This window comes from Silurus aristotelis (assembly GCF_946808225.1).
Source record: "Silurus aristotelis genome assembly, chromosome: 16".
Lineage (NCBI taxonomy): Eukaryota > Metazoa > Chordata > Actinopteri > Siluriformes > Siluridae > Silurus > Silurus aristotelis.
In genome coordinates this window covers 25432101-25457100 of record NC_139589.1, presented here as the reverse complement: position 1 = coordinate 25457100, position 25000 = coordinate 25432101, and the positions used below count along the sequence as shown (strand labels likewise).

At 43.8% G+C, this 25000-nt stretch overlaps 1 protein-coding gene across 1 annotated transcript in view; it reads left to right on the top strand.

Moving 5' to 3' along the window:
• camk2a (calcium/calmodulin-dependent protein kinase II alpha) overlaps positions 1-25000 on the top strand; it is a 36716-nt gene that overhangs the window by 2356 nt on the left and 9360 nt on the right. Inside the window, exons 2-6 of the mRNA XM_083565528.1 lie at positions 4284-4378; positions 10034-10093; positions 17097-17151; positions 17363-17428; positions 19131-19203. Coding sequence (XP_083421654.1) covers positions 4284-4378; positions 10034-10093; positions 17097-17151; positions 17363-17428; positions 19131-19203 — 349 coding nt within the window. The remainder of the gene's footprint in view (positions 1-4283; positions 4379-10033; positions 10094-17096; positions 17152-17362; positions 17429-19130; positions 19204-25000) is intronic.

Below are 25000 nucleotides of genomic sequence, written 5' to 3'. Positions count from 1 at the left end.
GTGTTTGTGTGTGTGTGTGTGTGTGTTTATGTGTTTGTGTGTGTGTGTGTGTGTGTGTGTGTGTGTGTGTGTATGTGTTTATGTGTGTGTTTGTGTGTGTGTGTGTGTGTGTGTGTGTTTGTGTGCGTTTGTGTCTGTGTGTGTGTTTATGTGTGTGTTTATGTGTGTGTTTGTGTGTGTGTGTTTGTGTGTGTGTGTGTTTGTGTGTTTTTGTGTGTGTGTGTTTGTGTGTGTGTGTGTTTATGTGTGTGTGTGTGTGTGTGTGTGTGTGTGTGTTTATGTGTGTGTTTGTGTGTGTGTTTGTGTGTGTGTGTGTGTTTGTGTGTGTGTGTGTTTATGTGTGTGTGTGTGTGTGTGTTTGTGTGTGTGTGTGTTTATGTGTGTGTGTGTGTGTGTGTTTATGTATGTGTGTGTTTGTGTGTGTGTGTGTTTATGTGTGTGTGTGTGTGTGTGTGTGTTTATGTGTGTGTTTGTGTGTGTGTTTGTGTGTGTGTGTGTGTTTGTGTGTGTGTGTGTTTGTGTGTGTGTGTGTGTGTGTGTGTGTGTTTATGTATGTGTGTGTTTGTGTGTGTGTGTGTTTATGTATGTGTGTGTGTGTGTGTGTGTGTGTGTGTGTGTGTGTGTGTGTGTGTGTGTGTTTATGTATGTGTGTGTTTGTGTGTGTGTGTGTGTTTGTGTGTGTGTGTGTTTGTGTGTGTTCCCTCATTAATTGTTTCTTTGCTTCTTTGATTCTTTATATTTTGTAGTTTTACTAATAATAATTAAATTTATTTCATGTACTTGTGTTTTATGTAGTAACTGATTAAATTAGTGTTCAGGTTTATGATGAGGATGATTTTTATGGTTTTTATGTTCCTGCAGTATGATATAATTATTGTGTATGATTTATTGTTGCTCAGAGGGAAACAGTTTCAGTGGTATCAGTTTGCTTTCTCACCCACACTGTACTGTATTACTGAGGTGTGTGTGTGTGTGTGTGTGTGTGTGTGTGTGTGTGTGTGTGTGCTCATTACAGGAGTTTGTGTAACACCTCCACACACACTGTAGCTTTAGACCCAACTGGCCCTTTTCCCACTGCACGACTCCCACACACACTCCCTCACACACTCCACTCTGTTCACCATGTGTGTGTGTGTGTGTGTGTGTGTGTGTGTGTGTGTGTCTGTGGGCAAGCAAAGCCAAGCTGCTTATATAATAGTGTTTGGAGGAGGCAGTTGAGTGCAGGCTGAGATATTTTGCACACAAGGACACGATACACACCGTCTCCAACGAACAAGACACATAAATTAGCATTATTTATAAAATAAACTCAAATACATCGTTTAACAAATACAACAAAAATGTTATAGCTGTTGTAAGGTGAAGATGTTGGAGATGTTGGAGATGGTGGAGTGGTGGAGATGGTGGAGATGTTGGAGATGGTGGAGATGGTGGAGTGGTGGAGATGGTGGAGATGGTGGAGATGTTGGAGATAGTGGAGATAGTGGAGATAGTGGAGATGTTGGAGTGGGGGAGATGGTGGAGATGTTGGAGATAGTGGAGATGTTGGAGTGGGGGAGATGGTGGAGATGTTGGAGATAGTGGATATAGTGGAGATGTTGGAGTGGGGGAGATGGTGGAGATGTTGGAGATAGTGGAGATAGTGGGGGAGATGGTGGAGATGTTGGAGATAGTGGAGATAGTGGAGATGTTGGAGTGGGGGAGATGGTGGAGATGTTGGAGATAGTGGAGATAGTGGAGATAGTGGAGATGTTGGAGTGGGGGAGATGGTGGAGATAGTGGAGATAGTGGAGATGTTGGAGTGGGGGAGATAGTGGAGATAGTGGAGATAGTGGAGATGTTGGAGTGGGGGAGATGGTGGAGATAGTGGAGATGTTAGAGTGGGGGAGATGGTGGAGATAGTGGAGATAGTGGAGATGTTGGAGTGGGGGAGATGGTGGAGATAGTGGAGATAGTGGAGATGTTGGAGTGGGGGAGATGGTGGAGATAGTGGAGATAGTGGAGATGTTGGAGTGGGGGAGATGGTGGAGATGGTGGAGATAGTGGAGATGTTGGAGTGGGGGAGATGGTGGAGATAGTGGAGATAGTGGAGATGTTGGAGTGGGGGAGATGGTGGAGATAGTGGAGATAGTGGAGATGTTGGAGTGGGGGAGATGGTGGAGATAGTGGAGATAGTGGAGATGTTGGAGTGGGGGAGATGGTGGAGATAGTGGAGATAGTGGAGATGTTGGAGTGGGGGAGATGGTGGAGATAGTGGAGATAGTGGAGATGTTGGAGTGGGGGAGATGGTGGAGATAGTGGAGATAGTGGAGATGTTGGAGTGGGGGAGATGGTGGAGATAGTGGAGATAGTGGAGATGTTGGAGTGGGGGAGATGGTGGAGATAGTGGAGATAGTGGAGATGTTGGAGTGGGGGAGATGGTGGAGATGGTGTGAGGTTGTGCATAGTGTTGTATTTTTTTCTCTAAGTGACAGTGAACAGATTGCTTGCTATATAATTGGCCCCCAAAATGGGACACGACTGACAGATTTACCTGCTGTCTGTGTCCATCATCACACACACACACACACACACATACACATACACACACACACACACACACACACACACACACACACACACACATACACACACACACACACACACACACACACACACACACACACACACACACACACACACACACACACACACACACACATGAACAGGAGTTTATTTTGTGAATTATTTGAATCCTAAAACAACACATTTTTTTGACCTTTTGAAAATTTGTCGTGTTTTTTTGGAGCTTTAATGAATACACAATTATTGATTTTATTTTCGAATGAAACAGGAAGTGAGGAGGAAATTTCTGACATGAGCCACAATGAGGCAGTGAGATGTGAATTTGTGACAGTACAGGAAGTGAGGTGTGAGACTCAGAGCAGAGCCTCATGGCGCTTTCACATAAACACAACACTTTTCTGATAAATTACATTTATAATTATAATCATTTTAACACAAACGGTGATTATTTACTGATTTAATTTTGTACTTTTTCACTTTTTACTAAAATGTGTCTGTGTGTGTGTGTGTGTGTGTGTGTGTGTGAGTGTGTGTGAAAGTGTGTGTGTGTGGCTGTGAGTGTTTGTGAAAGTGTGTGTGTGTGTGTGTGAGTGTGTGTGAAAGTGTGTGTGTGTGGCTGTGAGTGTTTGTGAAAGTGTGTGTGTGTGTTTGTGTGTGTGTGTGTGTGAAAGTGTGTGTGTGTGGCTGTGAGTGTTTGTGAAAGTGTGTGTGTGTGTGTGTGTTTGTGTGTGTGTGTGTGTGTGACCGCTATGAAAAAAACAAAAACCCATAATGTGGTGAAATATGAAATATTTGTGTATTTATTAATGATTATCAAATGTAATGAAGGAGAAATCAGGTCAGGTGGAGGAGATCCACGTCTCCATAATGTTTCTGTAGGTTAGATGGAGTTGGATGTAAAGAGGGAACTGTTTCAGGTCACTTCCTGATATGGATTTGTGGCCCTGCAGCATTTATATTAATGTTGAATTCTAATCAAATCTCGATGTGTTTATATTTAACCCAGTATCGTCGTCTCCATTCCCCCTGAAGCTCCCACCAGAAAGTGGAGCAGAAAAATCACTTGATTCAGCTGACTGTTTCTCGTTTACTCTTTCCACTGTTTATCAACACACAATTCTTCATTTGATTTATTTTTCTTTTTTTTTTCCTTCTCATTCCATCATTCATCACCCGGTTCATTCCATCTGCTTTACTCCACTGATCACTGCTTACTCTATACAGTGTAATGTGAAGCTGAAGAACCAGAGCTCTGAAGCCCTGAGATTTCTCTCACAGACAAATACACCAGAAACACTGTTGTTTTGAAGTTCTGAACCAGGAGATAAAGTAAGAAAACAGGAATTCAGTAGAGTTCATGAGCAGAAGTTTCTCCAATCTCAGGGTTTCTGGTGAGTTCTTCTCTGAGCTCTGTGGCGAAAGATCTAAGCCAGGCGTGATGCCTAGCCAGATGGCTCGAGTTCTGATCCAGAGGTTGTAGATAAAAACTCAATGGAGTTCCTCAGAGAATGTTAGGACACTGTGAAGCAGCAGCAACAGCAGCATTCTGAGTGATGATCTGAGGAGATGCAGAGAGTCTGTAGATCTTGTAAAAGAACCCAAAGCAGAACATAATTGAGTTCCTTTACTCTGATGACATGGTGAACATGAATAATTAAAGTAGGAAATGTTAATGAATGTTTGATTTTATTCCGAATGTTTGTTGGTTTGTTTCACAGGGGCGCGTTCTCGGTGGTGCGAAGGTGTGTGAAGATCCTCTCAGGGCAGGAATATGCCGCTAAGATCATCAACACCAAGAAGCTCTCTGCCAGAGGTGGGCATGTCTCCATCCACACACGTCACTCACTTCCTCCTCACTGTGCACGTTACTGTGCTAATCAGCTGCTACTATAAGCGAGGTCTGATACGAGATTAGACAAGGATAAAGATGACTAAGATCACTAGTTGTCTAATTTAGCTAATGTGAGTGATGAACTGATCAGGGTTGTCATGGTAACTCTGAATTGTACTGAGTGTAAAGAGAGAATGTCACTAGCGTTTGGTTAATGTTAGTAATATTAGCCTACATGTCAGGGGGCTTTGGGGGTGTGTCCTAATTTGCATATTCATGTTTAATTCATGCATATTCACAGATCATAGTCTATGAAAATATACTGTGCTTTTGCTCGTGTGTGTGTGTGTGTGTGTGTGTGTGTGTGTGTGTGTGTGTGTGTCAGAGACGCCGGTTTGTTCTCCCTCCATGTGTTTTGCTTTAATGTAGCGTTTTGTTGGAATGATGATGTGAAATACACCAGAGGCGTTCAACTTCTCCTCATCTCACACCTCCTACACACTCTCGGCCGGCAACGCTCGGATATCTCTCTGAACGATACAGTACCCACACACACACACACACACACACACACACAAACACACACACAAACACACACACAGTGATTTTGTGCACAATGCAGACACTGCTGAATTTCTCCTGCTGAAACGGGGTGTCATTATTTTTACCTAAATGTAATATTAGAGTATAATAATACAGTGTTTTATTCCTTTCACACCTCAGCGACTGATCTTATATTTCTCCTTTTTCATCCCTCGCTCCTCCTCTGTCTCTACAGGAAGTGAAGGTTGTAGAGAGATAAACAGATGACTGGTTACAGGTTGTGTCAGGACACACTCATGTTCTCCTCTTATTGTTCTCTGCACTAATGGGTGGCATGGTGTGTGTTTGTGTGTGTGTATGTGTGTGTGTGTGTGTGTGTGTGTGTGTGTTTATGATCAGGATGTTGTTTATTACAGCAGTGTATTGGAAGTGTATTGTGGTTCTTCTGAGACTGTAATTAATAATTAGTGTAATTAGGATTCTCGCTCTTTAACTTCGCCCATGAGGAGCAGCTTAGTGTGTGTGTGTGTGTGTGTGTGTGTGTGTGTGTGTGTGTGTGTGTGCGTGTGTGTGTGTGTGTGTGTATACATTGTCCTGCTCTGTTGTGACACACTGAATGGATCTCAGAACATCTTGCTGACTCTTTACTTGATGTACAGGTTTTCACATCACTTCCTGTCTGTCTTCGATAATCACATCACCCTGAGAATCTTCACTGATTTTTATTGTAATGATGAGAATCACATCAAAATCATGATGGAGAAAAGTAATTACTTCAGATGATCATTACCATCATCATCATCATCATCATCACCCCTATTATCATCCCCATCATCATCATCATCATCATCATCCCCATTATCATCCCCATCATCATCATCATCATCATCATCACCCCCATTATCATCCCCATCATCACCATCATCATCATCATCCCCATTATCATCCCCATCATCATCATCATCATCATCATCACCCCCATTATCATCCCCATCATCATCATCATCATCATCACCCCCATTATCATCCCCATCATCATCATCATCATCACCCCCATTATCATCCCCATCATCATCATCATCATCATCACCCCCATTATCATCCCCATCATCATCATCATCATCCCCATTATCATCCCCATCATCATCACCATCATCATCACCCCTATTATCATCCCCATCATCATCATCATCATCATCATCATCATCCCCATTATCATCCCCATCATCATCACCATCATCATCACCCCTATTATCATCCCCATCATCATCATCATCATCATCATCATCATCACCCCCATTATCATCCCCATCATCATCATCATCATCATCACCCCCATTATCATCCCCATCATCATCATCATCATCCCCATTATCATCCCCATCATCATCACCATCATCATCACCCCTATTATCATCCCCATCATCATCATCATCATCATCATCCCCATTATCATCCCCATCATCATCACCATCATCATCACCCCTATTATCATCCCCATCATCATCATCATCATCATCATCATCATCATCATCACCCCCATTATCATCCCCATCATCATCATCATCATCATCACCCCCATTATCATCCCCATCATCATCATCATCCCCATTATCATCCCCATCATCATCACCATCATCATCACCCCTATTATCATCCCCATCATCATCATCATCATCATCATCATCATCATCACCCCCATTATCATCCCCATCATCATCATCATCATCACCCCCATTGTCATCCCCATCATCATCATCATCACCCCCATTATCATCCACATCATCATCATCATCATCATCATCACCATCATCATCACCCCCATTATCATCCCCATCATCATCATTATTATCATCCCCATTTTCATCCCCATCATCATCATCCCCATCATCATCATCATCCCCATCACCATCCTCCTCCTCCTCATCATCATCCCCATCCTCATCATCATCATCCTCATTATCATCATCATCCCCATTACCATCCCCCTCCTCCTCCTCCTCATCATCATCATCATCCCCATCCTCATCATCATCATCATCATCATCCCCATCACCATCCTCCTCCTCCTCCTCCACCTCCTCATCATCATCATCATCATCCCCATCACCATCCCCCTCCTCCTCCTCCTCATCATCATCATCCCCATCACCATCCTCCTCCTCCTCCTCCACCTCCTCATCATCATCATCATAATCCCCATCCTCATCATCATCATCATCATCCCCATCACCATCCTCCTCCTCCTCCTCCTCATCATCATCATCATCATCATCATCCCCATCCTCATCATCATCATCATCCCCATCACCATCCTCCTCCTCCTCCACCTCATCATCATCATCATCCCCATCCTCATCATCATCATCATCATCATCATCATCATCCCCATCACCATCACCATCCTCCTCCTCCTCCTCCTCCTCCTCCTCATCATCATCATCATCATCATCACCCCCATTATCATCCCCATCATCATCATTATCATCCCCATCATCATCACCATCATCATCACCCCTATTATCATCCCCATCATCATCATCATCATCATCATCATCATCCCCATTATCATCCCCATCATCATCACCATCATCATCACCCCTATTATCATCCCCATCATCATCATCATCATCATCATCATCATCACCCCCATTATCATCCCCATCATCATCATCATCATCATCACCCCCATTATCATCCCCATCATCATCATCATCATCATCCCCATTATCATCCCCATCATCATCACCATCATCATCACCCCTATTATCATCCCCATCATCATCATCATCATCATCATCCCCATTATCATCCCCATCATCATCACCATCATCATCACCCCTATTATCATCCCCATCATCATCATCATCATCATCATCATCATCATCATCATCACCCCCATTATCATCCCCATCATCATCATCATCATCATCACCCCCATTATCATCCCCATCATCATCATCATCCCCATTATCATCCCCATCATCATCACCATCATCATCACCCCTATTATCATCCCCATCATCATCATCATCATCATCATCATCATCATCACCCCCATTATCATCCCCATCATCATCATCATCATCACCCCCATTGTCATCCCCATCATCATCATCACCCCCATTATCATCCACATCATCATCATCATCATCATCATCACCATCATCATCACCCCCATTATCATCCCCATCATCATCATTATTATCATCCCCATTTTCATCCCCATCATCATCATCCCCATCATCATCATCATCCCCATCACCATCCTCCTCCTCCTCATCATCATCCCCATCCTCATCATCATCATCCTCATTATCATCATCATCCCCATTACCATCCCCCTCCTCCTCCTCCTCATCATCATCATCATCCCCATCCTCATCATCATCATCATCATCATCCCCATCACCATCCTCCTCCTCCTCCTCCACCTCCTCATCATCATCATCATCATCCCCATCACCATCCCCCTCCTCCTCCTCATCATCATCATCATCCCCATCACCATCCTCCTCCTCCTCCTCCACCTCCTCATCATCATCATCATAATCCCCATCCTCATCATCATCATCATCATCCCCATCACCATCCTCCTCCTCCTCCTCCTCATCATCATCATCATCATCATCATCCCCATCCTCATCATCATCATCATCCCCATCACCATCCTCCTCCTCCTCCACCTCATCATCATCATCATCCCCATCCTCATCATCATCATCATCATCATCATCATCATCATCCCCATCACCATCACCATCCTCCTCCTCCTCCTCCTCCTCCTCCTCCTCATCATCATCATCATCATCATCCCCATCACCATCCTCCTCCTCCTCATCATCATCATCCCCATCCTCATCATCATCATCATCATCATCATCATCCCCATCACCATCCTCCTCCTCCTCCTCCTCCTCCTCCTCATCTTCATCATCATCATCATCATCATCATCATCATCATCCCCATCACCATCCTCCCCATCATCATCATCATCATCAAACACAGTAATAATAATAATAATAATAATAATAATAATAATAATAATAATAATAATAATATATTTTTATGATTATTAAAGAACGTGGCACATTTTAGATGTTTTTTTTAATTAAATATAAAATCAACTCATCCTGATCTTCACTTTACACCACTGCACAGGAATGAACAGAAATATTACTTTTTATAATTATTAATAAGTGTGATGTTATAATTAATAAAAGTCATGTTTATATTCGTTTTTCTTAATGAAAAATTTATGATGAGATAAAAGTCCTGCTCGTTCCCTCCGTCTGTATATTTCATAATGTCTATTCCTGGTGTATCCTGCAGTGTTGCCTAGCAACGGCTCTTCCAAAGTTTAGCCTGAGTCTCTCTCTCTCTCTCTCTCTCTCTCTCTCTCTCTCTCTCTCTCTCTCTCTCTCTCTCTCACACACACACACATACACACACACACAGATATACTTACATTTTACAAACAAATTTAGATAAACAATAATAACTAATCACAGCTTCCTTTCTCTCTCTCTCCCCCCTCTCTCACTCTCTTACCCCCTCTCTCGCTCTCTCTCTCTCTCTCTCTCTCTCTCTCTCTCTCTCTCTCTCTCTCTCTATATATATATATATATATATATTTCTACAATAACCCTATCACTACTACAACTAAGTAAAGTCTTGATGATATCGTTACCACCTCCTTCAGTGAACAGAAGATACTGTTGCCATGACAACCATCATCTGATCATCCCTAACTCATAACTATTAGATAATTTTGTCTAGTTTTTATGCTAAATGTAACTTGCCATCATGATGAATGAGTAAATTAGCTCATTGTTTTGCTCGTTTTATTTGCTTGTAGTGTTTGTTTGTTTGTTTGTTTTCAGCCTCTCTGTGAAAGTTTGTGCAGAAGAACATGAGTGTGTTTCAGAGCTGCAACAATCACAATACTGTTTATTATGCTGTCATCATATTCTCCTTCTCGAATTATTACATTACAAAGAATCTTCTTTCATCATCAGACCAACATTATTACCGGTGTGTGTGTCTGTGTGTGTCTGTGTGTCTGTGTCTGCATGTGATTGTGTGTGTTTTAGATCACCAGAAGCTGGACAGAGAGGCTCGGATCTGTCGACTACTTAAACACCCAAACATCGGTGAGTGACACACACACACACACACACACACACACACACACACACACACACACACACACACACACACACACACACGGTTATTGGGTGTGGACAGAGTATAATGTGGATTTGAGGGTGTATGATGTAGGGTGTATGTTGTAGGGTGTATAGTGTAGGGTGTAGGAATTATGGTGTAGGGTGTAGAATGTAGGGAGTATAGTGTAGTGTGTAGGGTGTATGGAGTATGGTGTAGAATGTAGGGAGTATGGCGTGGTGTATGGAGTATGGTGTAGGGTGTAGAATGTAGGGAGTATAGTGTAGGGTGTAGAATGTAGGGAGTATAGTGTAGGGTGTAGAATGTAGGGAGTAGGGTGTAGGGTTTAGAATGTAGAGAGTAGGGTGTAGGGTTTAGAATGTAGGGAGTAGGGTGTAGAGTGTAGAATGTAGGGAGTATGGCGTAGGGTGTAGAATGTAGGGTGTAGAATGTAGGGAGTATGGTGTAGAATGTAGGGAGTATGGTGTAGGGTGTAGAATGTAGGGAGTAGGGTGTAGAATGTAGGGAGTAGGGTGTAGAATGTAGGGAGTATGGTGTAGGGTGTAGAATGTAGGGAGTAGGGTGTAGAATGTAGGAAGTAGGGTGTAGAATGTAGGGAGTATGGCGTAGGGTGTAGAGTGTAGGGTGTAGAATGTAGGGAGTATGGTGTAGAATGTAGGGAGTAGGGTGTAGGGTGTAGAATGTAGGGAGTAGGGTGTAGGGAGTAGGGTGTATGGTGTAGAATGTAGGGAGTAGGGTGTAGAATGTAGGGAGTAGGGTGTAGAGTGTAGAATGTAGGGAGTATGGTGTAGGGTGTAGAATGTAGGGAGTATGGTGTAGGGTGTAGAATGTAGGGAGTATGGTGTAGGGTGTAGAATGTAGGGAGTATGGTGTAGGGTGTAGAATGTAGGGAGTATGGTGTAGGGTGTAGAATGTAGGGAGTAGGGTGTAGGGTGTAGGGAGTAGGGTGTAGGGTGTAGAATGTAGGGAGTAGGGTGTAGGGTGTAGGGAGTAGGGTGTAGAATGTAGGGAGTAGGGTGTAGAATGTAGGGAGTAGGGTGTAGAATGTAGGGAGTAGGGTGTAGGGAGTAGGGTGTAGGGTGTAGGGTGTAGGGTGTAGGGAGTAGGGAGTAGGGTGTAGAATGTAGGGAGTAGGGTGTAGAATGTAGGGAGTATGGTGTAGGGTGTAGAATGTAGGGAGTAGGGTGTAGAATGTAGGGAGTAGGGTGTAGAATGTAGGGAGTAGGGTGTAGAATGTAGGGAGTAGGGTGTAGAATGTAGGGAGTAGGGTGTAGAATGTAGGGAGTAGGGTGTAGAATGTAGGGAGTAGGGTGTAGAATGTAGGGAGTATGGTGTAGGGTGTAGAATGTAGGGAGTAGGGTGTAGGGTGTAGAATGTAGGGAGTATGGTGTAGGGTGTAGAATGTAGGGAGTATGGTGTAGGGTGTAGAATGTAGGGAGTAGGGTGTAGAATGTAGGGAGTAGGGTGTAGAATGTAAGGAGTATGGTGTAGGGTGTAGAATGTAGGGAGTATGGTGTAGAGTGTAGTGTGTAGGGAGTATGGTGTAGGGTGTAGAATGTAAGGAGTATGGTGTAGGGTGTAGAATGTAGGGAGTAGGGTGTAGAATGTAGGGAGTAGGGTGTAGAGTGTAGAATGTAGGGAGTATGGCGTAGGGTGTAGAATGTAGGGAGTATGGTGTAGGGTGTAGAATGCAGGGAGTATGGTGTAGGGTGTAGAATGTAGGGAGTATGGAGTAGGGTGTAGGGTGTATGGAGTATGGTGTAGGGTGTATGGAGTATGGTGTGGGGTGTAGAATGTAGGGAGTATGGTGTAGGGTGTAGAATGTATGGAGTATGGAGTATGGTGTAGGGTGTATGGAGTATGGTGTGGGGTGTAGAATGTAGGGAGTATGGTGTAGGGTGTAGAATGTAGGGAGTATGGTGTAGGGTGTAGGGAGTATGGTGTAGGGTGTATGATATGGTAAAGGCAAACCTATCTTGAGTGCTTCCTCCGAAGCGTAGCCAGGAGCATGGAAATACAGGGAATACTATTGGTAGGAAGTCCGGTAGATCTCTCATGGCAATGAGTGGATCTGACCGTGAGTGAGGTGGAATCGGGAGCTTATGAAGGGGAAAGGTAATGGGGAACAGGTGTAGGTGATTAGAGCAGGGAGAGGCTGAGTGAGAGTTAGAGCCTTGGAGGGAGGCGTGGCTGGTGGTTCCCTGACAAAATCACACTTGCATTGGTGTGAATTTAAAAATGACAATATCAAAATATAGATGACTATATATAGATAAATATCATTAATTATTAATATTAACATATAATTAAAGGTAAATTTAACAAATTTGTTATTTCAAAAGTGTGTATCAAACTGGTAGCCCTTCACATTAATCAGTACCCAAGAAGTAGCTCTCAGTTTCAAAAAGGTTAGGGGAATATGGTGTAGCGTGTATGGTGTAGGAATTATGGTGTAGGGTGTAGGGACTTTGGTGGAGGGTGTAGGAGTTGTGGTGTAGTGGTGTAGTGTGTAGAATGTAGGGAGTATGGTGTAGGGTGTAGGGAATATGGTGTAGCGTGTATGGTGTAGGTCGTAAAGTCCAAACTGCGGCCCACCATCCATTTGTAATTGGTCCGTATCAAAGAGTAAAAATAGAATGGTCTATGACTCTTACATAATTTCTTCTCTTAAATGTATTGTACTTCTGAGTTACAACACTAGGTAGAGCTACTGTATTGAACAAGGCAGCCCCCCCACAACACAAGCAATCAAAGAAAAAATGTGCTCAAGGTCTCCAGAAATGGCAGGAACCAAAGAGATGCGCCAATCTGAGGCTGTAACTGAGAGAATGACCTGCCCACCTTTTTGTAAAAAATAAAATGTAATGGAGGCAGTGATGGGGCTTTTTTTCTTTACTTCCTCTCACTTTCTGCTTACTAATACTATCCACTTCCTGCTTCACATCTCCACAGCATCCAACCTTCTCTCTCTTTCATTTTCCTCATTCATCAGCTGCTCAAAATACCCCCATCTTCTCAACACACTCTCCTCACTAGTCAACACATTTCCATCTCCATCCTTTATTGCTCTAACTTGCAGCACATCCTTCCCAGCTCGGTTCCTCTGCCTGGACAATCGCTACAAATCCTTTTCTCCTCCCTTAGTGTCCAACTATTCCTACAGCTCCTGATATACCTTTTCCTTGTCTTTCCCCACATCCCTCTTCACCTGCTTGTGCAGTAGTTGCCCAATCATCCAGCACCTTCTCACCACCACCGAGCCTCTGTCTGACCTCTTCCCTGAACCTCACACTACACTCTTCCTCCTTCAGTTTCCACCATCTTATTCTTCTTTCAGTCCTCACTCTCCTCCTCTTCTTCTTCACCTCCAAAACCATCCTACAGACCACCATCCGATGCTGTCTAGCTACACTGTCCCCTGCCAACACCTTACAGTCTCCAATCTCTTTCAGGTTGCATCTCCTACATAGAACATAGTCCACCTGTGTGCACCTTCCTCCACTCTTATACGTCACCCTGTGATCCTACTTCTTCTTAAAATACGTGTTCACCACTGCCATTTCCATCCTTTTAGCAAAATCTACCACCATCTGCCCTTCCACATTCCTCTCCTTAAGACCATAGGGTGTAAATAGTATGGTGTAGGGTGTAGGGAATATGTTGTAGGGAGTATGGTGAAGGGAGTAAGGAGTATGGTGTAGGGTATAGGGAGTATGGTGTAGGGAATAGGGAGTATGGTGTAGGGAGTATGGTGTAGGGTGTAGGGAGTATGGTGTAGGGTGTACGGAGTATGGTGTAGGGTGTAGGGAGTATGGTGTAGGGTGTAGGGAGTATGGTGTAGGGTATAGGGAGTATGGTGTAGGGAATAGGGAGTATGGTGTAGGGAGTATGGTGTAGGGTGTAGGGAGTATGGTGTAGGGTATAGGGAGTATGGTGTAGGGAATAGGGAGTATGGTGTAGGGAGTATGGTGTAGGGTGTAGGGAGTATGGTGTAGGGTGTACGGAGTATGGTGTAGGGAGTACGGAGTATGGTGTAGGGTGTAGGGAGTAGGGTGTAGGGTGTACGGAGTATGGTGTAGGGAGTACGGAGTATGGTGTAGGGAGTACGGAGTATGGTGTAGGGAGTATGGTGTAGGGTGTAGGGAGTATGGTGTAGGGAGTACGGAGTATGGTGTAGGGAGTACGGAGTATGGTGTAGGGAGTACGGAGTATGGTGTAGGGACTATGGTGTAGGGTGTAGGGAGTATGGTGTAGGGAGTACGGAGTATGGTGTAGGGAGTACGGAGTATGGTGTAGGGAGTACGGAGTATGGTGTAGGGTGTAGGGAGTATGGTGTAGGGAGTACGGAGTATGGTGTATGGTGTAGGGAGTATGGTGTAGGGAGTATGGTGTAGGGTGTAGGGTGTAGGGATATGGTGTAGGGTGTACGGAGTATGGTGTAGTGAGTACGGTGTAGGGTGTAGGGAGTATGGTGTAGGGAATTTCATGTGATCTACCCACACTACCTTTGGGATCGACTGGTAGATTGTGAGTGATGTATTGGGCACCCCTGGTGCCTCATCCTCATTTGGGCGCTGGAGCTGGAACAACCTCAGGATGCCTCGGGATGGGGAGAGAAAGCGAAGCAGTGGAGAGGAATTAGTGTAGCTGCTGTTCATTATAATAAAAGCACAAGTTGATAATGTGATGTGATCAGATGTTCTGGAGCACAAGGTTATGATGTGATGTGTGTTATGTGTAGAACTCGCTAAAAACATACGTCTTTAATCTACACTTAAACTGGGAGAGTGTGTCTGAGCTCCGAACACCTCCTCACATCTCCTCACATATCCACATAATTCCTCACATTTTCTTATATGTTCTCACACTGTGTGTGTTTGTTGTGGTTATATAAAACAGTCAGACAGTGGAGCCGGACTACACACTTAATAAGAACATGTGCTTAACCTCTAGATCAGACTGGAGCGTTACAGAGACACGCCCCTCTTTTAGATTAACTAAGTAGTTACATTTGAGCTCTGAAGGCTTCTGATGTGAATTGATCTTCTCTAATGGTCTGGATGGAACTGTAGGTGTCGTTATTTAACTGCTGGATGTTTTAGTTTTGGTAATTAAAACAGGAAATCCGACATTTCCATCATGAACAGAGAAACACAGGCAGAAAGTGCTACAGGATTCTTTTGCTTTATGTAATCGTTGCTATGCGAGTGTGTGAGTGAGTGTGTGTGTGTGTGTGTGCATGTGTGTAATTTTGTGTGTGTGTAAGTGTTAGTGTATGACTATGTGAGTGTGTCAGGTGAAGTTTTGCAGTTCCTCTTCTGCAGCTATTCAGCTCCCACACACACTGCCATGAGCACACACAGCACACCTACACACAGGGCACCTGGGGGCGGGAACCAGCGTGTGTGTGTGTGTGTGTGTGTGTGTGTGTGTGTGTGTGTGTGTGTGTGTTCAGGAACAGAAAATCTCGTAAAGATACAAAGATGCATTAAGAGAACACTAGACAGAGAGAAGAAAATAGAAAATAGAACAATAAATATACAGCCTGATGGACAAACTGAGCCAATATGCAAACTAAGAACAGGATTAGTGGGTGTGAAGGTGTGGGGGCATGTCTAATTTATATAGTCATATATAAAAGTCAAATATAAATATACTTTCATATAGTCTGGAGCTCTTATTGAGTGTGAGAGTGTCTGAGCTTGAGATTCATACATGTGTAGGACAAAGAACTGGATATTATTAAATTTTACACACCCAAATCCAATCCCTAACCCCACTTCTAACCCTAACCCTAACCCTAACCCCACCTCTATCCCTAACCCCACTTCTAACCCTAACCCTAACACCACTCCTAACCCCACCTCTATCCCTAACCCCACTTCTAACCCCACCTCTAACCCTAACCATAACCCTAACACCACTCCTAACCCCACCTCTAACCCCAATCCCTAACCCCACTCCTAACCCCACCTCTAACACTAACCCTAACCCTAACCCCAATCCCTAACCCCAATCCCAAACCCCACCTCTAACCCTAACCCTAACCCTAACCCCAATCCCTAACCCCACTTCTAACCCTAACCCTAACCCTAACCCCACCTCTAACCCTAACCCTAACACCACTCCTAACCCCACCTCTATCCCTAACCCCACTTCTAACCCCACCTCTAACCCTAACCATAACCCTAACACCACTCCTAACCCCACCTCCAACCCCAATCCCTAACCCCACTCCTAACCCCACCTCTAACACTAACCCCAATCCCTAACCCCAATCCCTAACCCCACCTCTAACCCTAACCCTAACCCCAATCCCTAACCCCACTTCTAACCCTAACCCTAACCCTAACCCCACCTCTAACCCTAACCCTAACCCTAACCCCACCTCTAACCCCAATCCATAACCCCAATCCCTAACCCCACCTCTAACCCTAACCCTAACACCACTCCTAACCCCACCTCTATCCCTAACCCCACCTCTAACCCTGACCCTAACCCTAACACCACTCCTAACCCCACCTCTAACCCTAACCCCACTCCTAACCCCACCTCTAACCCTAACCCTAACCCCGCTCCTAACCCCACCTCTAACACTAACCCCACCCCACTCCTAACCACACCTCTAACCCCAATCCCTAACCCCACTCCTAACCCCACCTCTAACACTAACCCTAACCCCACTCCTAAGCCCACCTCTAACCCTGACCCTAACCCTAACACCACTCCTAACCCCACCTCTAACCCTAACCCTAACCCCGCTCCTAACCCCACCTCTAACCCTAACCCAACCCCACTCCTAACTCCACCCCTAACTCCACCCCTAACCCCACCTCTAACCCTCTAACCCTAACCCAACCCCACTCCTAACTCCACCCCTAACCCCACCTCTAACCCTAACTGTAACCCCATCTCTAAACCCTAACAAGCCACCTGCTAATGTGCTGTAAATGCTTTTGTGATGTTCAGTGCGGCTCCACGACAGCATCTCAGAGGAGGCGCATCATTACCTCATCTTTGACCTGTGAGTCACAAACATCACTTTCTTTTATCTTCTGCTTCACACACACACACACACACACACACACACACACACACACACACACACACACACACACACACACACACACACCCACACACACACACCAATTGTAATTATACTATTAATTGTGTGTGTGTGTGTGTGTGTGTGTGTGTGTGTGTGTGTGTGTGTGTGTGTGTGTGTGTGTGTGTAGTGTGACAGGTGGAGAGCTGTTCGAGGACATTGTGGCAAGAGAATATTACAGTGAGGCAGACGCCAGGTAGAACACACACACACACACACACACACACACACACACACACACACACACACACACACACACACACACACACACACACATGGCTAATACATCAAACATATATGTAATATATGTTTGATGTACAAACCCGATTCCAAAAAAGTTGGGACACTGTACAAATAGTGAATAAAAACAGAATGTAATGATGTGGAAGTTAAAAATTTTAATATTTTATTCAGAACACAACATAGACGACATCTCACATGTTTTAACTGAGAAAATCATTTTAAGTAAAAAATAAGTTGATTTTAAATTTCATGGCATCAACACATCTGGAAAAAGTTGGGACAAGGCCGTGTCTCCACTGTGTGGCGTCCTCTCTTCTCTTTATAACAGTCTGTACACGTCTGGGGACTGAGGAGACAAGCTGCTCAAGTTTAGGAATAGGAATGTTCTCCCATTCTTGTCGAAAACAGGCTTCTAGTTGCTCCACTGTCTCAGGTCTTCTTTGTCACATCTTCTTCTTTATGATGCACCAAATGTTTTCTCTGGGTGAAAGATCTGGACTGCAGGTTGGACATTTCAGTACCCGGATTCTTCTTCTATGCAGCATGATGTTGTAATTGATGCAGTATGTGGTCTGGGATTGTCATGTTGGAAAATACAAGGTCTTCCCTGAAAGAGACGACGTCTGGATGGGAGCATATGGTGTTCTAAAACTTGGACATACCTTTCAGCATTGATGGTGTCTTTGAAGCTGCCCATGCCACACGCACTCATGCAACCCCATACCATCAGAGATGCGGGCTTCTGAACTGAGCGCTGAGAACAACTTGGGTTGTCCTGATCCTCTTTAGTCCGGATGACATGGCATCCCAGTTTTCCAAAGAGAACTTCAAATTTTAATTCGTCTGACCACAGAACAGTTTTCCACTTTACCACAGTCCATTTTAAATGAGCCGTGGCCCTGAGAAAACACCTGAGCTTCTGGATCATGTTTAGATACGGCTTCTTTTTTGACCTAAAGAGTTTGGTCAAAAAAGACCAAACTCTGTCTGTCCCAACTGCCTGTCCCAACTTTTTTGGAATGTGTAGCTCCCATGAAATCCAAAATAAATCAATATTTGGCAGGACATTTCAAAATGTCTCACTTTCAACATTAGATATGTTTCTATATTCTATTGTGAATCAAATATAAGAGATTTGTAAATTATTGCATTCCTTTTTTATTCACAATTTGTTCAGTGTCCCAACATTTTTGGAATCGAGTTTGTACAATTTATTTAACAGGTGAAAGAAACAGATGGAGAGAAACAAATAAAAAACAAGAGCAAAGCAATCAGATAGAAATTGAGAGAGAGAGAGAGAGAAAAACAGAGAGAGTAAGTGAGAGTGATAAAGTGGGTGAGAATGAGAGAGAGTCTGGGTAAGAGAAATAGTGATAGATAGAGAGATAGCGAGAGAGAAAGAGAGAGAGAGAGAGAGAGAGAGAGAGAGAGAGAGAGAGAGAGAGAGAGACTGGATAATATTGAGAGTAGGTGATAGAGATAGTGATTAAGAGAGAGAGAAAAAGATAGAGTGTAAGAGATAGGTAGAGTGGAAAATATAGATAGAGAGAGAGAGAGAGTGGGTGGGTGAAGGGATGAACAGTGTGATTAAATCCATTGTCTCTCCAGGTCTCAGTTCTGTTAAACGTCGTGTGTTTGTGTCTTTTTGTCTGCAGTCACTGTATTCAGCAGATCCTGGAGGCGGTGCTTCACTGTCATCAGATGGGCGTGGTTCACCGAGACCTAAAGGTACAATTACATCAATTATATTACACACCGTCCAACACAGCCATTATATTACACAAATCAGTCTTAGTGCCGGCCCCAAACCCTAATAAATAGGGAGGCGGCAAAATCGAACATGCAGATTACAAACCAAAATTTCATAGCGGATCGGTCGAGACCCCGGTTACCAACGAGCACCACAGGTATCATTAACCAACAGGGTACTGGTGTAAACTGGGCTACTGCTGGCTGAAGGAGAGGAGGAAGACGTCTACAGAGACAGCAGGGAAAGAAGAAGTGGAGGAGAAGTGGAGGTTCGGGTTGGTACTTTAAATGTTGGTACTATGACTGGTAAAGGGAGAGAGGGAGCTGATATGATGGAGAGGAGAAAGGTAGAGATGTTGTGTGTTCAGGAGACCAAGTGGAAAGGGTGTAAGAGCAGGAACATTGGAGGTGTTTAAACTGTTCTATCATGGTGTGGATGAAAGGAGAAATGGTGTAGGGGTGATTCTGAAGGAAGCGTACAGTAAGAGTGTAGTGGAGGTGAAGAGAGTTTCTGATAGGGTGATGAACGTGAAGCTGGAAGTTGAAGGGATAATGATCAATGTCATCAGTGCTTCTGCTCCACAAGTCAGTTGTGAGATGAAGGAGAAAAAAGTGAGGACTGAAAAAAGAATAAGATGGTGGAAACTGAAGGAGGAAGACTGTAGTGTGAGGTTCAGGGAAGAGGTCAGACAGGGGCTCGGTGGTGGTGAGGAGGTGCTGGATGATTGTGGAACTACTGCAGGAGTGATGAGGGAGACAGATAGAAAGGTACTTGGTGTGACATCTGGAAATAGAAAGGAAGACAAAGAGACGTGGTGGTGGAATGAGGAAGTGCAGGAGAGCATAAGGAGAAACAGAATTGGGATCGACAGAGAGATGAAAAAAGTAGGCAGGAGAACAAGGAGATGCAGCAGCAGGTGAAGAGGGATGTGGCGAAAGACAAGGAAAAGGCATATGAGGAGCTGTAGGAGAAGTTGGACACTTAAGGGAGGAGAAAAGGATTTGTAGCGATTGTCCAGGCAGAGGGACCGAGCTGGGAAGGATGTGCTGCAAGTTAGAGCAATAAAGGATGGAGATGGAAATGTGTTGACTAGTGAGGAGAGTGTGTTGAGAAGATGGAGGGAGTATTTTGAGCAGCTGATGAACGAGGAAAATGAGAGAGAGAAGGTTGGATAGTGTGAAGATGTGAAGTAGGAAGTGGATAGGATTAGTAAGGAGGAAGTGAGAGCAGCAATTAAGAGGATGAAGAGTGGAAAGTCATGATGAAGAGATCATCAGTGTTCTTCACTTATACCTTATACATATGTATAAGGGTATAATGTTATCATGGTATAATTGTATACCTGATCAGTGTATAATATCAGTATGATCAGTAATGTGATTATGTATAATCACTACACCTCGATCACGTTTGATCCCTGACAGAGACACCATGTGACTCTCATCAATCATTACATAATTATCTGGTCACATGATCAGTTGTTATATGATACTTTGTATGATCGCTATTTTTATTACATGATCACCCTTAGATCAGATTTGACTCAACACACACACACACACACACACACACACACACACACACACACACACACACACACACACACACACACACACACACACACACAAAAACACACACACACACAACACTTTCATTATTTTTAAAGTGTATGTGTGTGTGTGTGTGTGTGTGTGTGTGTGTGTGTGTGTGTGTGTTTAGTCTGGCAGTTTAAAAGGTGATAAAGCTTTATGAACGTCACTTTGTTTCAGCCTGAACTTTTTATTAATCTATTGTAATCTCCTGAGTCTCTGAGAGCTCCTGACCTCCTCCATCTCCTTCATCTCCATCAGAACATTAACACAAACCTACGCTGCTCTCGCTCCAGCACACCATCACAGTAAATGGAGGTGATGAGAACGCTGGCACTAACACGGAGATGTGGCGTAATTAGCTGAGCGGCGTGTGTGTGGGCTGGAAATATGTTCCATTACTCCTTCACATGGGCCACAGTGCAGTGACACACACACACACACACACACACACACACACACACACACACACACACACACACACACACACACAGACACACACACACTCACACACACAGACACACACACAATGTTGCATAAGTATTTAATGCCACTGATCAAATAGGAAATATAAAATAATCTGTAAAATCTTTAAGATCTTTATCAATTTACGAAATGTAGAATATATTTTTTGCTATGATTATTAATGAGCAGAATCACCGGTGTCAAAAATCCCCCCACAATTACTTTTAATTACAAATTCTACAAAATGAAGGAAAATTACTAGGGGGTTAGAACGATACCTGTTCTTGCCCTGTACCTATTATTGACCTGTACCTGTTATTGACCTGTCCCTGTTGTAACTCTGTACATGTTATAGTACTGTACCTGTTATTGCCCTTTATCTGTCGTAGCCCTCTACCTGTTTTTTCCCTGTACATATCTTGGCCCTGTACCTGTTCTTGCCCTGTACATGTTGTAACTCTGTACATGTTGTAACCTTGTACCTGTTCTTGCCGTGTACCTGTTGTAACTCTGTACATGTTATAGCCCTGTACCTGTTCTTGCCCTTTACTTGTTGTAGCCATGTACATGTTGTAGCCCTGTACCTGTTCTTGCCCTTTACCTGTTGTAGCCCTGTACATGTTATAGCCCTGTACACTTTGTAGCTCTGTACATGTTCTTGTCCTGCACCTGTTGTAGCCCTGTACCTGTTGTAGCCCTATATGTGTTGTAGCTATGTACATGTTGTAGCCCTGTACCTGTTCTTGCCCTATACCTGTTGTAACTCTGTACTTGTTGTAGCCCTGTACCTGTTGTAGCCCTATATGTGTTGTAGCTATGTACATGTTGTAGCCCTGTACCTGTTCTTGCCCTATACCTGTTGTAACTCTGTACTTGTTGTAGCCCTGTACATGTTGTAGCCCTATATGTGTTGTAGCTATGTACATGTTGTAGCCCTGTACCTGTTCTTGCCCTATACCTGTTGTAACTCTGTACTTGTTGTAGCCCTGTACATGTTGTAACCCTGTACCCGTTCTTACCCTGTACCTGTTATTGCCCTTTACCTGTCGTAGCCCTGTACCTGTTTTTGCCCTGCACTTATCTTGGCCCTGTACTTGTTGTAGCCCTGTACCTGTTTTTGTCCTGCATCTGTTATGGCTCTGTACCTGTTTTTGCCCTTTACCTGTTGTAGACCTGTACCTGTTTTTGCTCTTTACCTGTCTTAGCCTTGTACCTGTTTTTGCGCTTTACCTGTCATAGCCCTCAAACTGTCATATTCCAGTACCTGTTGTGGCTCTGTACCTGTCGTATACCTGTTCCTGTCCTGGACCTGTAGATGTTTTTGCCATGTACCTGTCGTATCCCCAATCCTGGTATTGCCCTGTACCTCTCATGAACCTGTACCTGTTTTTGCCCTATACTTGTAGGTGTGTGTTTACCTGTTTTTGACCTTGCCCTGTTATGGCCCTTTACCTGTTATAGCCATGTACATGTTGTAGCTCTGTACCTGTAGTAACCCTGTATCTGTTCTTGCCCTGTATATGTTTTTGCCATGTACATGTTATAGCCCTGTACCTGTTATTGTCCTGTACCTGGTATTGCCCTTTATCTTTCATAGCCCTCTACCTGTTTTTGCCCTGCAACTATCTTGGCCCTGTACCTGTTTTGCCATGTACCTGTTCTTAACCTGTACCTGTTATTGCCCTTTACCTGTCGTAGCCCTCTACCTGTTTTTGCCCTGTATCTGTCTTGGCCCTGTTCCTGTTGTAGCCCTGTACTTGTAATAGCCCTGTATTCGTTGTCGCCCTGTACCTGTTAAGGCCCTGTAAGTGTTACGGCCCTGTACCTGTTTTAGCCATGTATCAGTTATAGCCCTGTACCTGTGTTTGCCCTGTATTTGTTATAGCTCCTTACCTGTTTTTGCTTGTTACCCGTCTTAGCCTTGTACCTGTCCTAGCCCTGTACCTGTTTTTGTCCTTTACCTGTCATAGCCACCTAACTGTCTCGTTAACCTGTACCTGTTTTTGCCCTATACTTGTTTTTTCCCTTTACCTGCTATAGCCCTGTACCTGTTATATCCCTGCACCTGTTTTTGACCTCTACCTTTTATGGCCCTGTACCTGTTCTTGCCCTGTACCTGTTGTAGCCCTGTAGCTGTTATGGCCCTGTACCTATTACGGTCCTGTACCTGTTATGGCCCTGCAGCAGTGCTGTATCTGTGTTTGGCCTGTACCTGTTACATTCCTGTACCTGTTACATTCCTGTACCTGTTACATTACTGTACCTGTTATTGCCCTGTACTTGTTATATCCCTGTACTTGTTATGGCCCTGTATCTGTCATAGCCCAGTACCTGTTGTAGCCCTGTACCTGTTATGGCCCTGCACCTTTTATCACCCTGTACCTGTTTAATCTTTGTACCTAGTTTTGCCCTGAACCTGTGGTAGCTCTTTTCCTTTTGTAGTCCTATACCTGTATTTGCCATTTATTTGTCGTAGCCCTGTACCTGTTTTAGACCTGTACCTGTCGTAACCCTGTACTTGGTATAGCCCGGTGCCTGTGATATTCCTGCTCCTGTCCTACTTAACCAGTATTCTGCTAGCCAATGTCTAGTCTCTATAAAACAAACTTGATGTTCAGCGCATGGACAGAACACTGGATTCGGAAAAGTCAGGGGGAGGTGGAGTCTGTCTGATGGTAAATCACAGCTGGTAGTTCCGCTCCTGCAGAACTAATTGAAAGCTTTTAGCAGCACATCACCTGCTCCACCGGTGGCAAAAGGACACTAGAGCACTGCTACACAGTTACAAAGCACAATCACGTCCACTGTTTGGGAAATCGGTCTATGCCGCCATCTTCCTTATGCCTGTGTACAAACACGGACTGAAACAGGAAGCTCGAGGGCAGACGGACCAATCAGTGGCTGCCCTGCAGGACACTTTAGATGATGCATAATAGGACTTGTTTACGGAAATGGTTAAGTGTGTGGGTTTGTGTGTGTGCGGGGGTGGGGGGTGGTGTTACATATTATAAAATTGTAGTGTAAACTTTGTAGAGTTGCTTTAAGTAGTGAGAGTGTACAGGTACAATTTCAAAAGTTTTATGGCGTTTTTTTTTTTTTTTTTTACTGTTGACAAGATTCCCTCCGTACCCGAAAATTGTTTTTACTAGTAATTCTCTTTATATAAATACACTTATTTTGTTAAAATATATTATTTGAATGATAGTGGTTAATAAATCAAACTGATTAAATAAAATTAAATGAATGAGAAATGTTATTAAATTGAATCTGTTTCCATTTGTTAGACCCCATCTGGGTAATACAGGTGTGTATATAAGTGTGTAAAACAGCTCAATGTCAGCTTGTGGAACTTTTACTAATGCCTTGTTAAAGCGCAGGATAAAGTTTTGAAGCCATAATTTACTTTGCTGTTTGTTAATAAAAGCCCCGAGTGTTAAGCGAAACCACTGTGTGTGTAATCCTGATGTTAACGACAGGATAATACCCACATTTAGCATGTGGTTGTTCTGTTATATAGTTAGACTGCTCATGCTGCTGTGTTGTTCGCATTCTTGCTACTTCTTTATTTGGATTCATATTGTATACATTGTATCAGTTGATTAATATTTGTGCTCTACTTGTTTAGTTGTGAGATTATTTGTGCAATAAGCATTTGTTTCTGTTCTCTTATTTCTCGAAAAACAAACACTTGCACATTACTGTTTCTACAGTTACTCCTGTG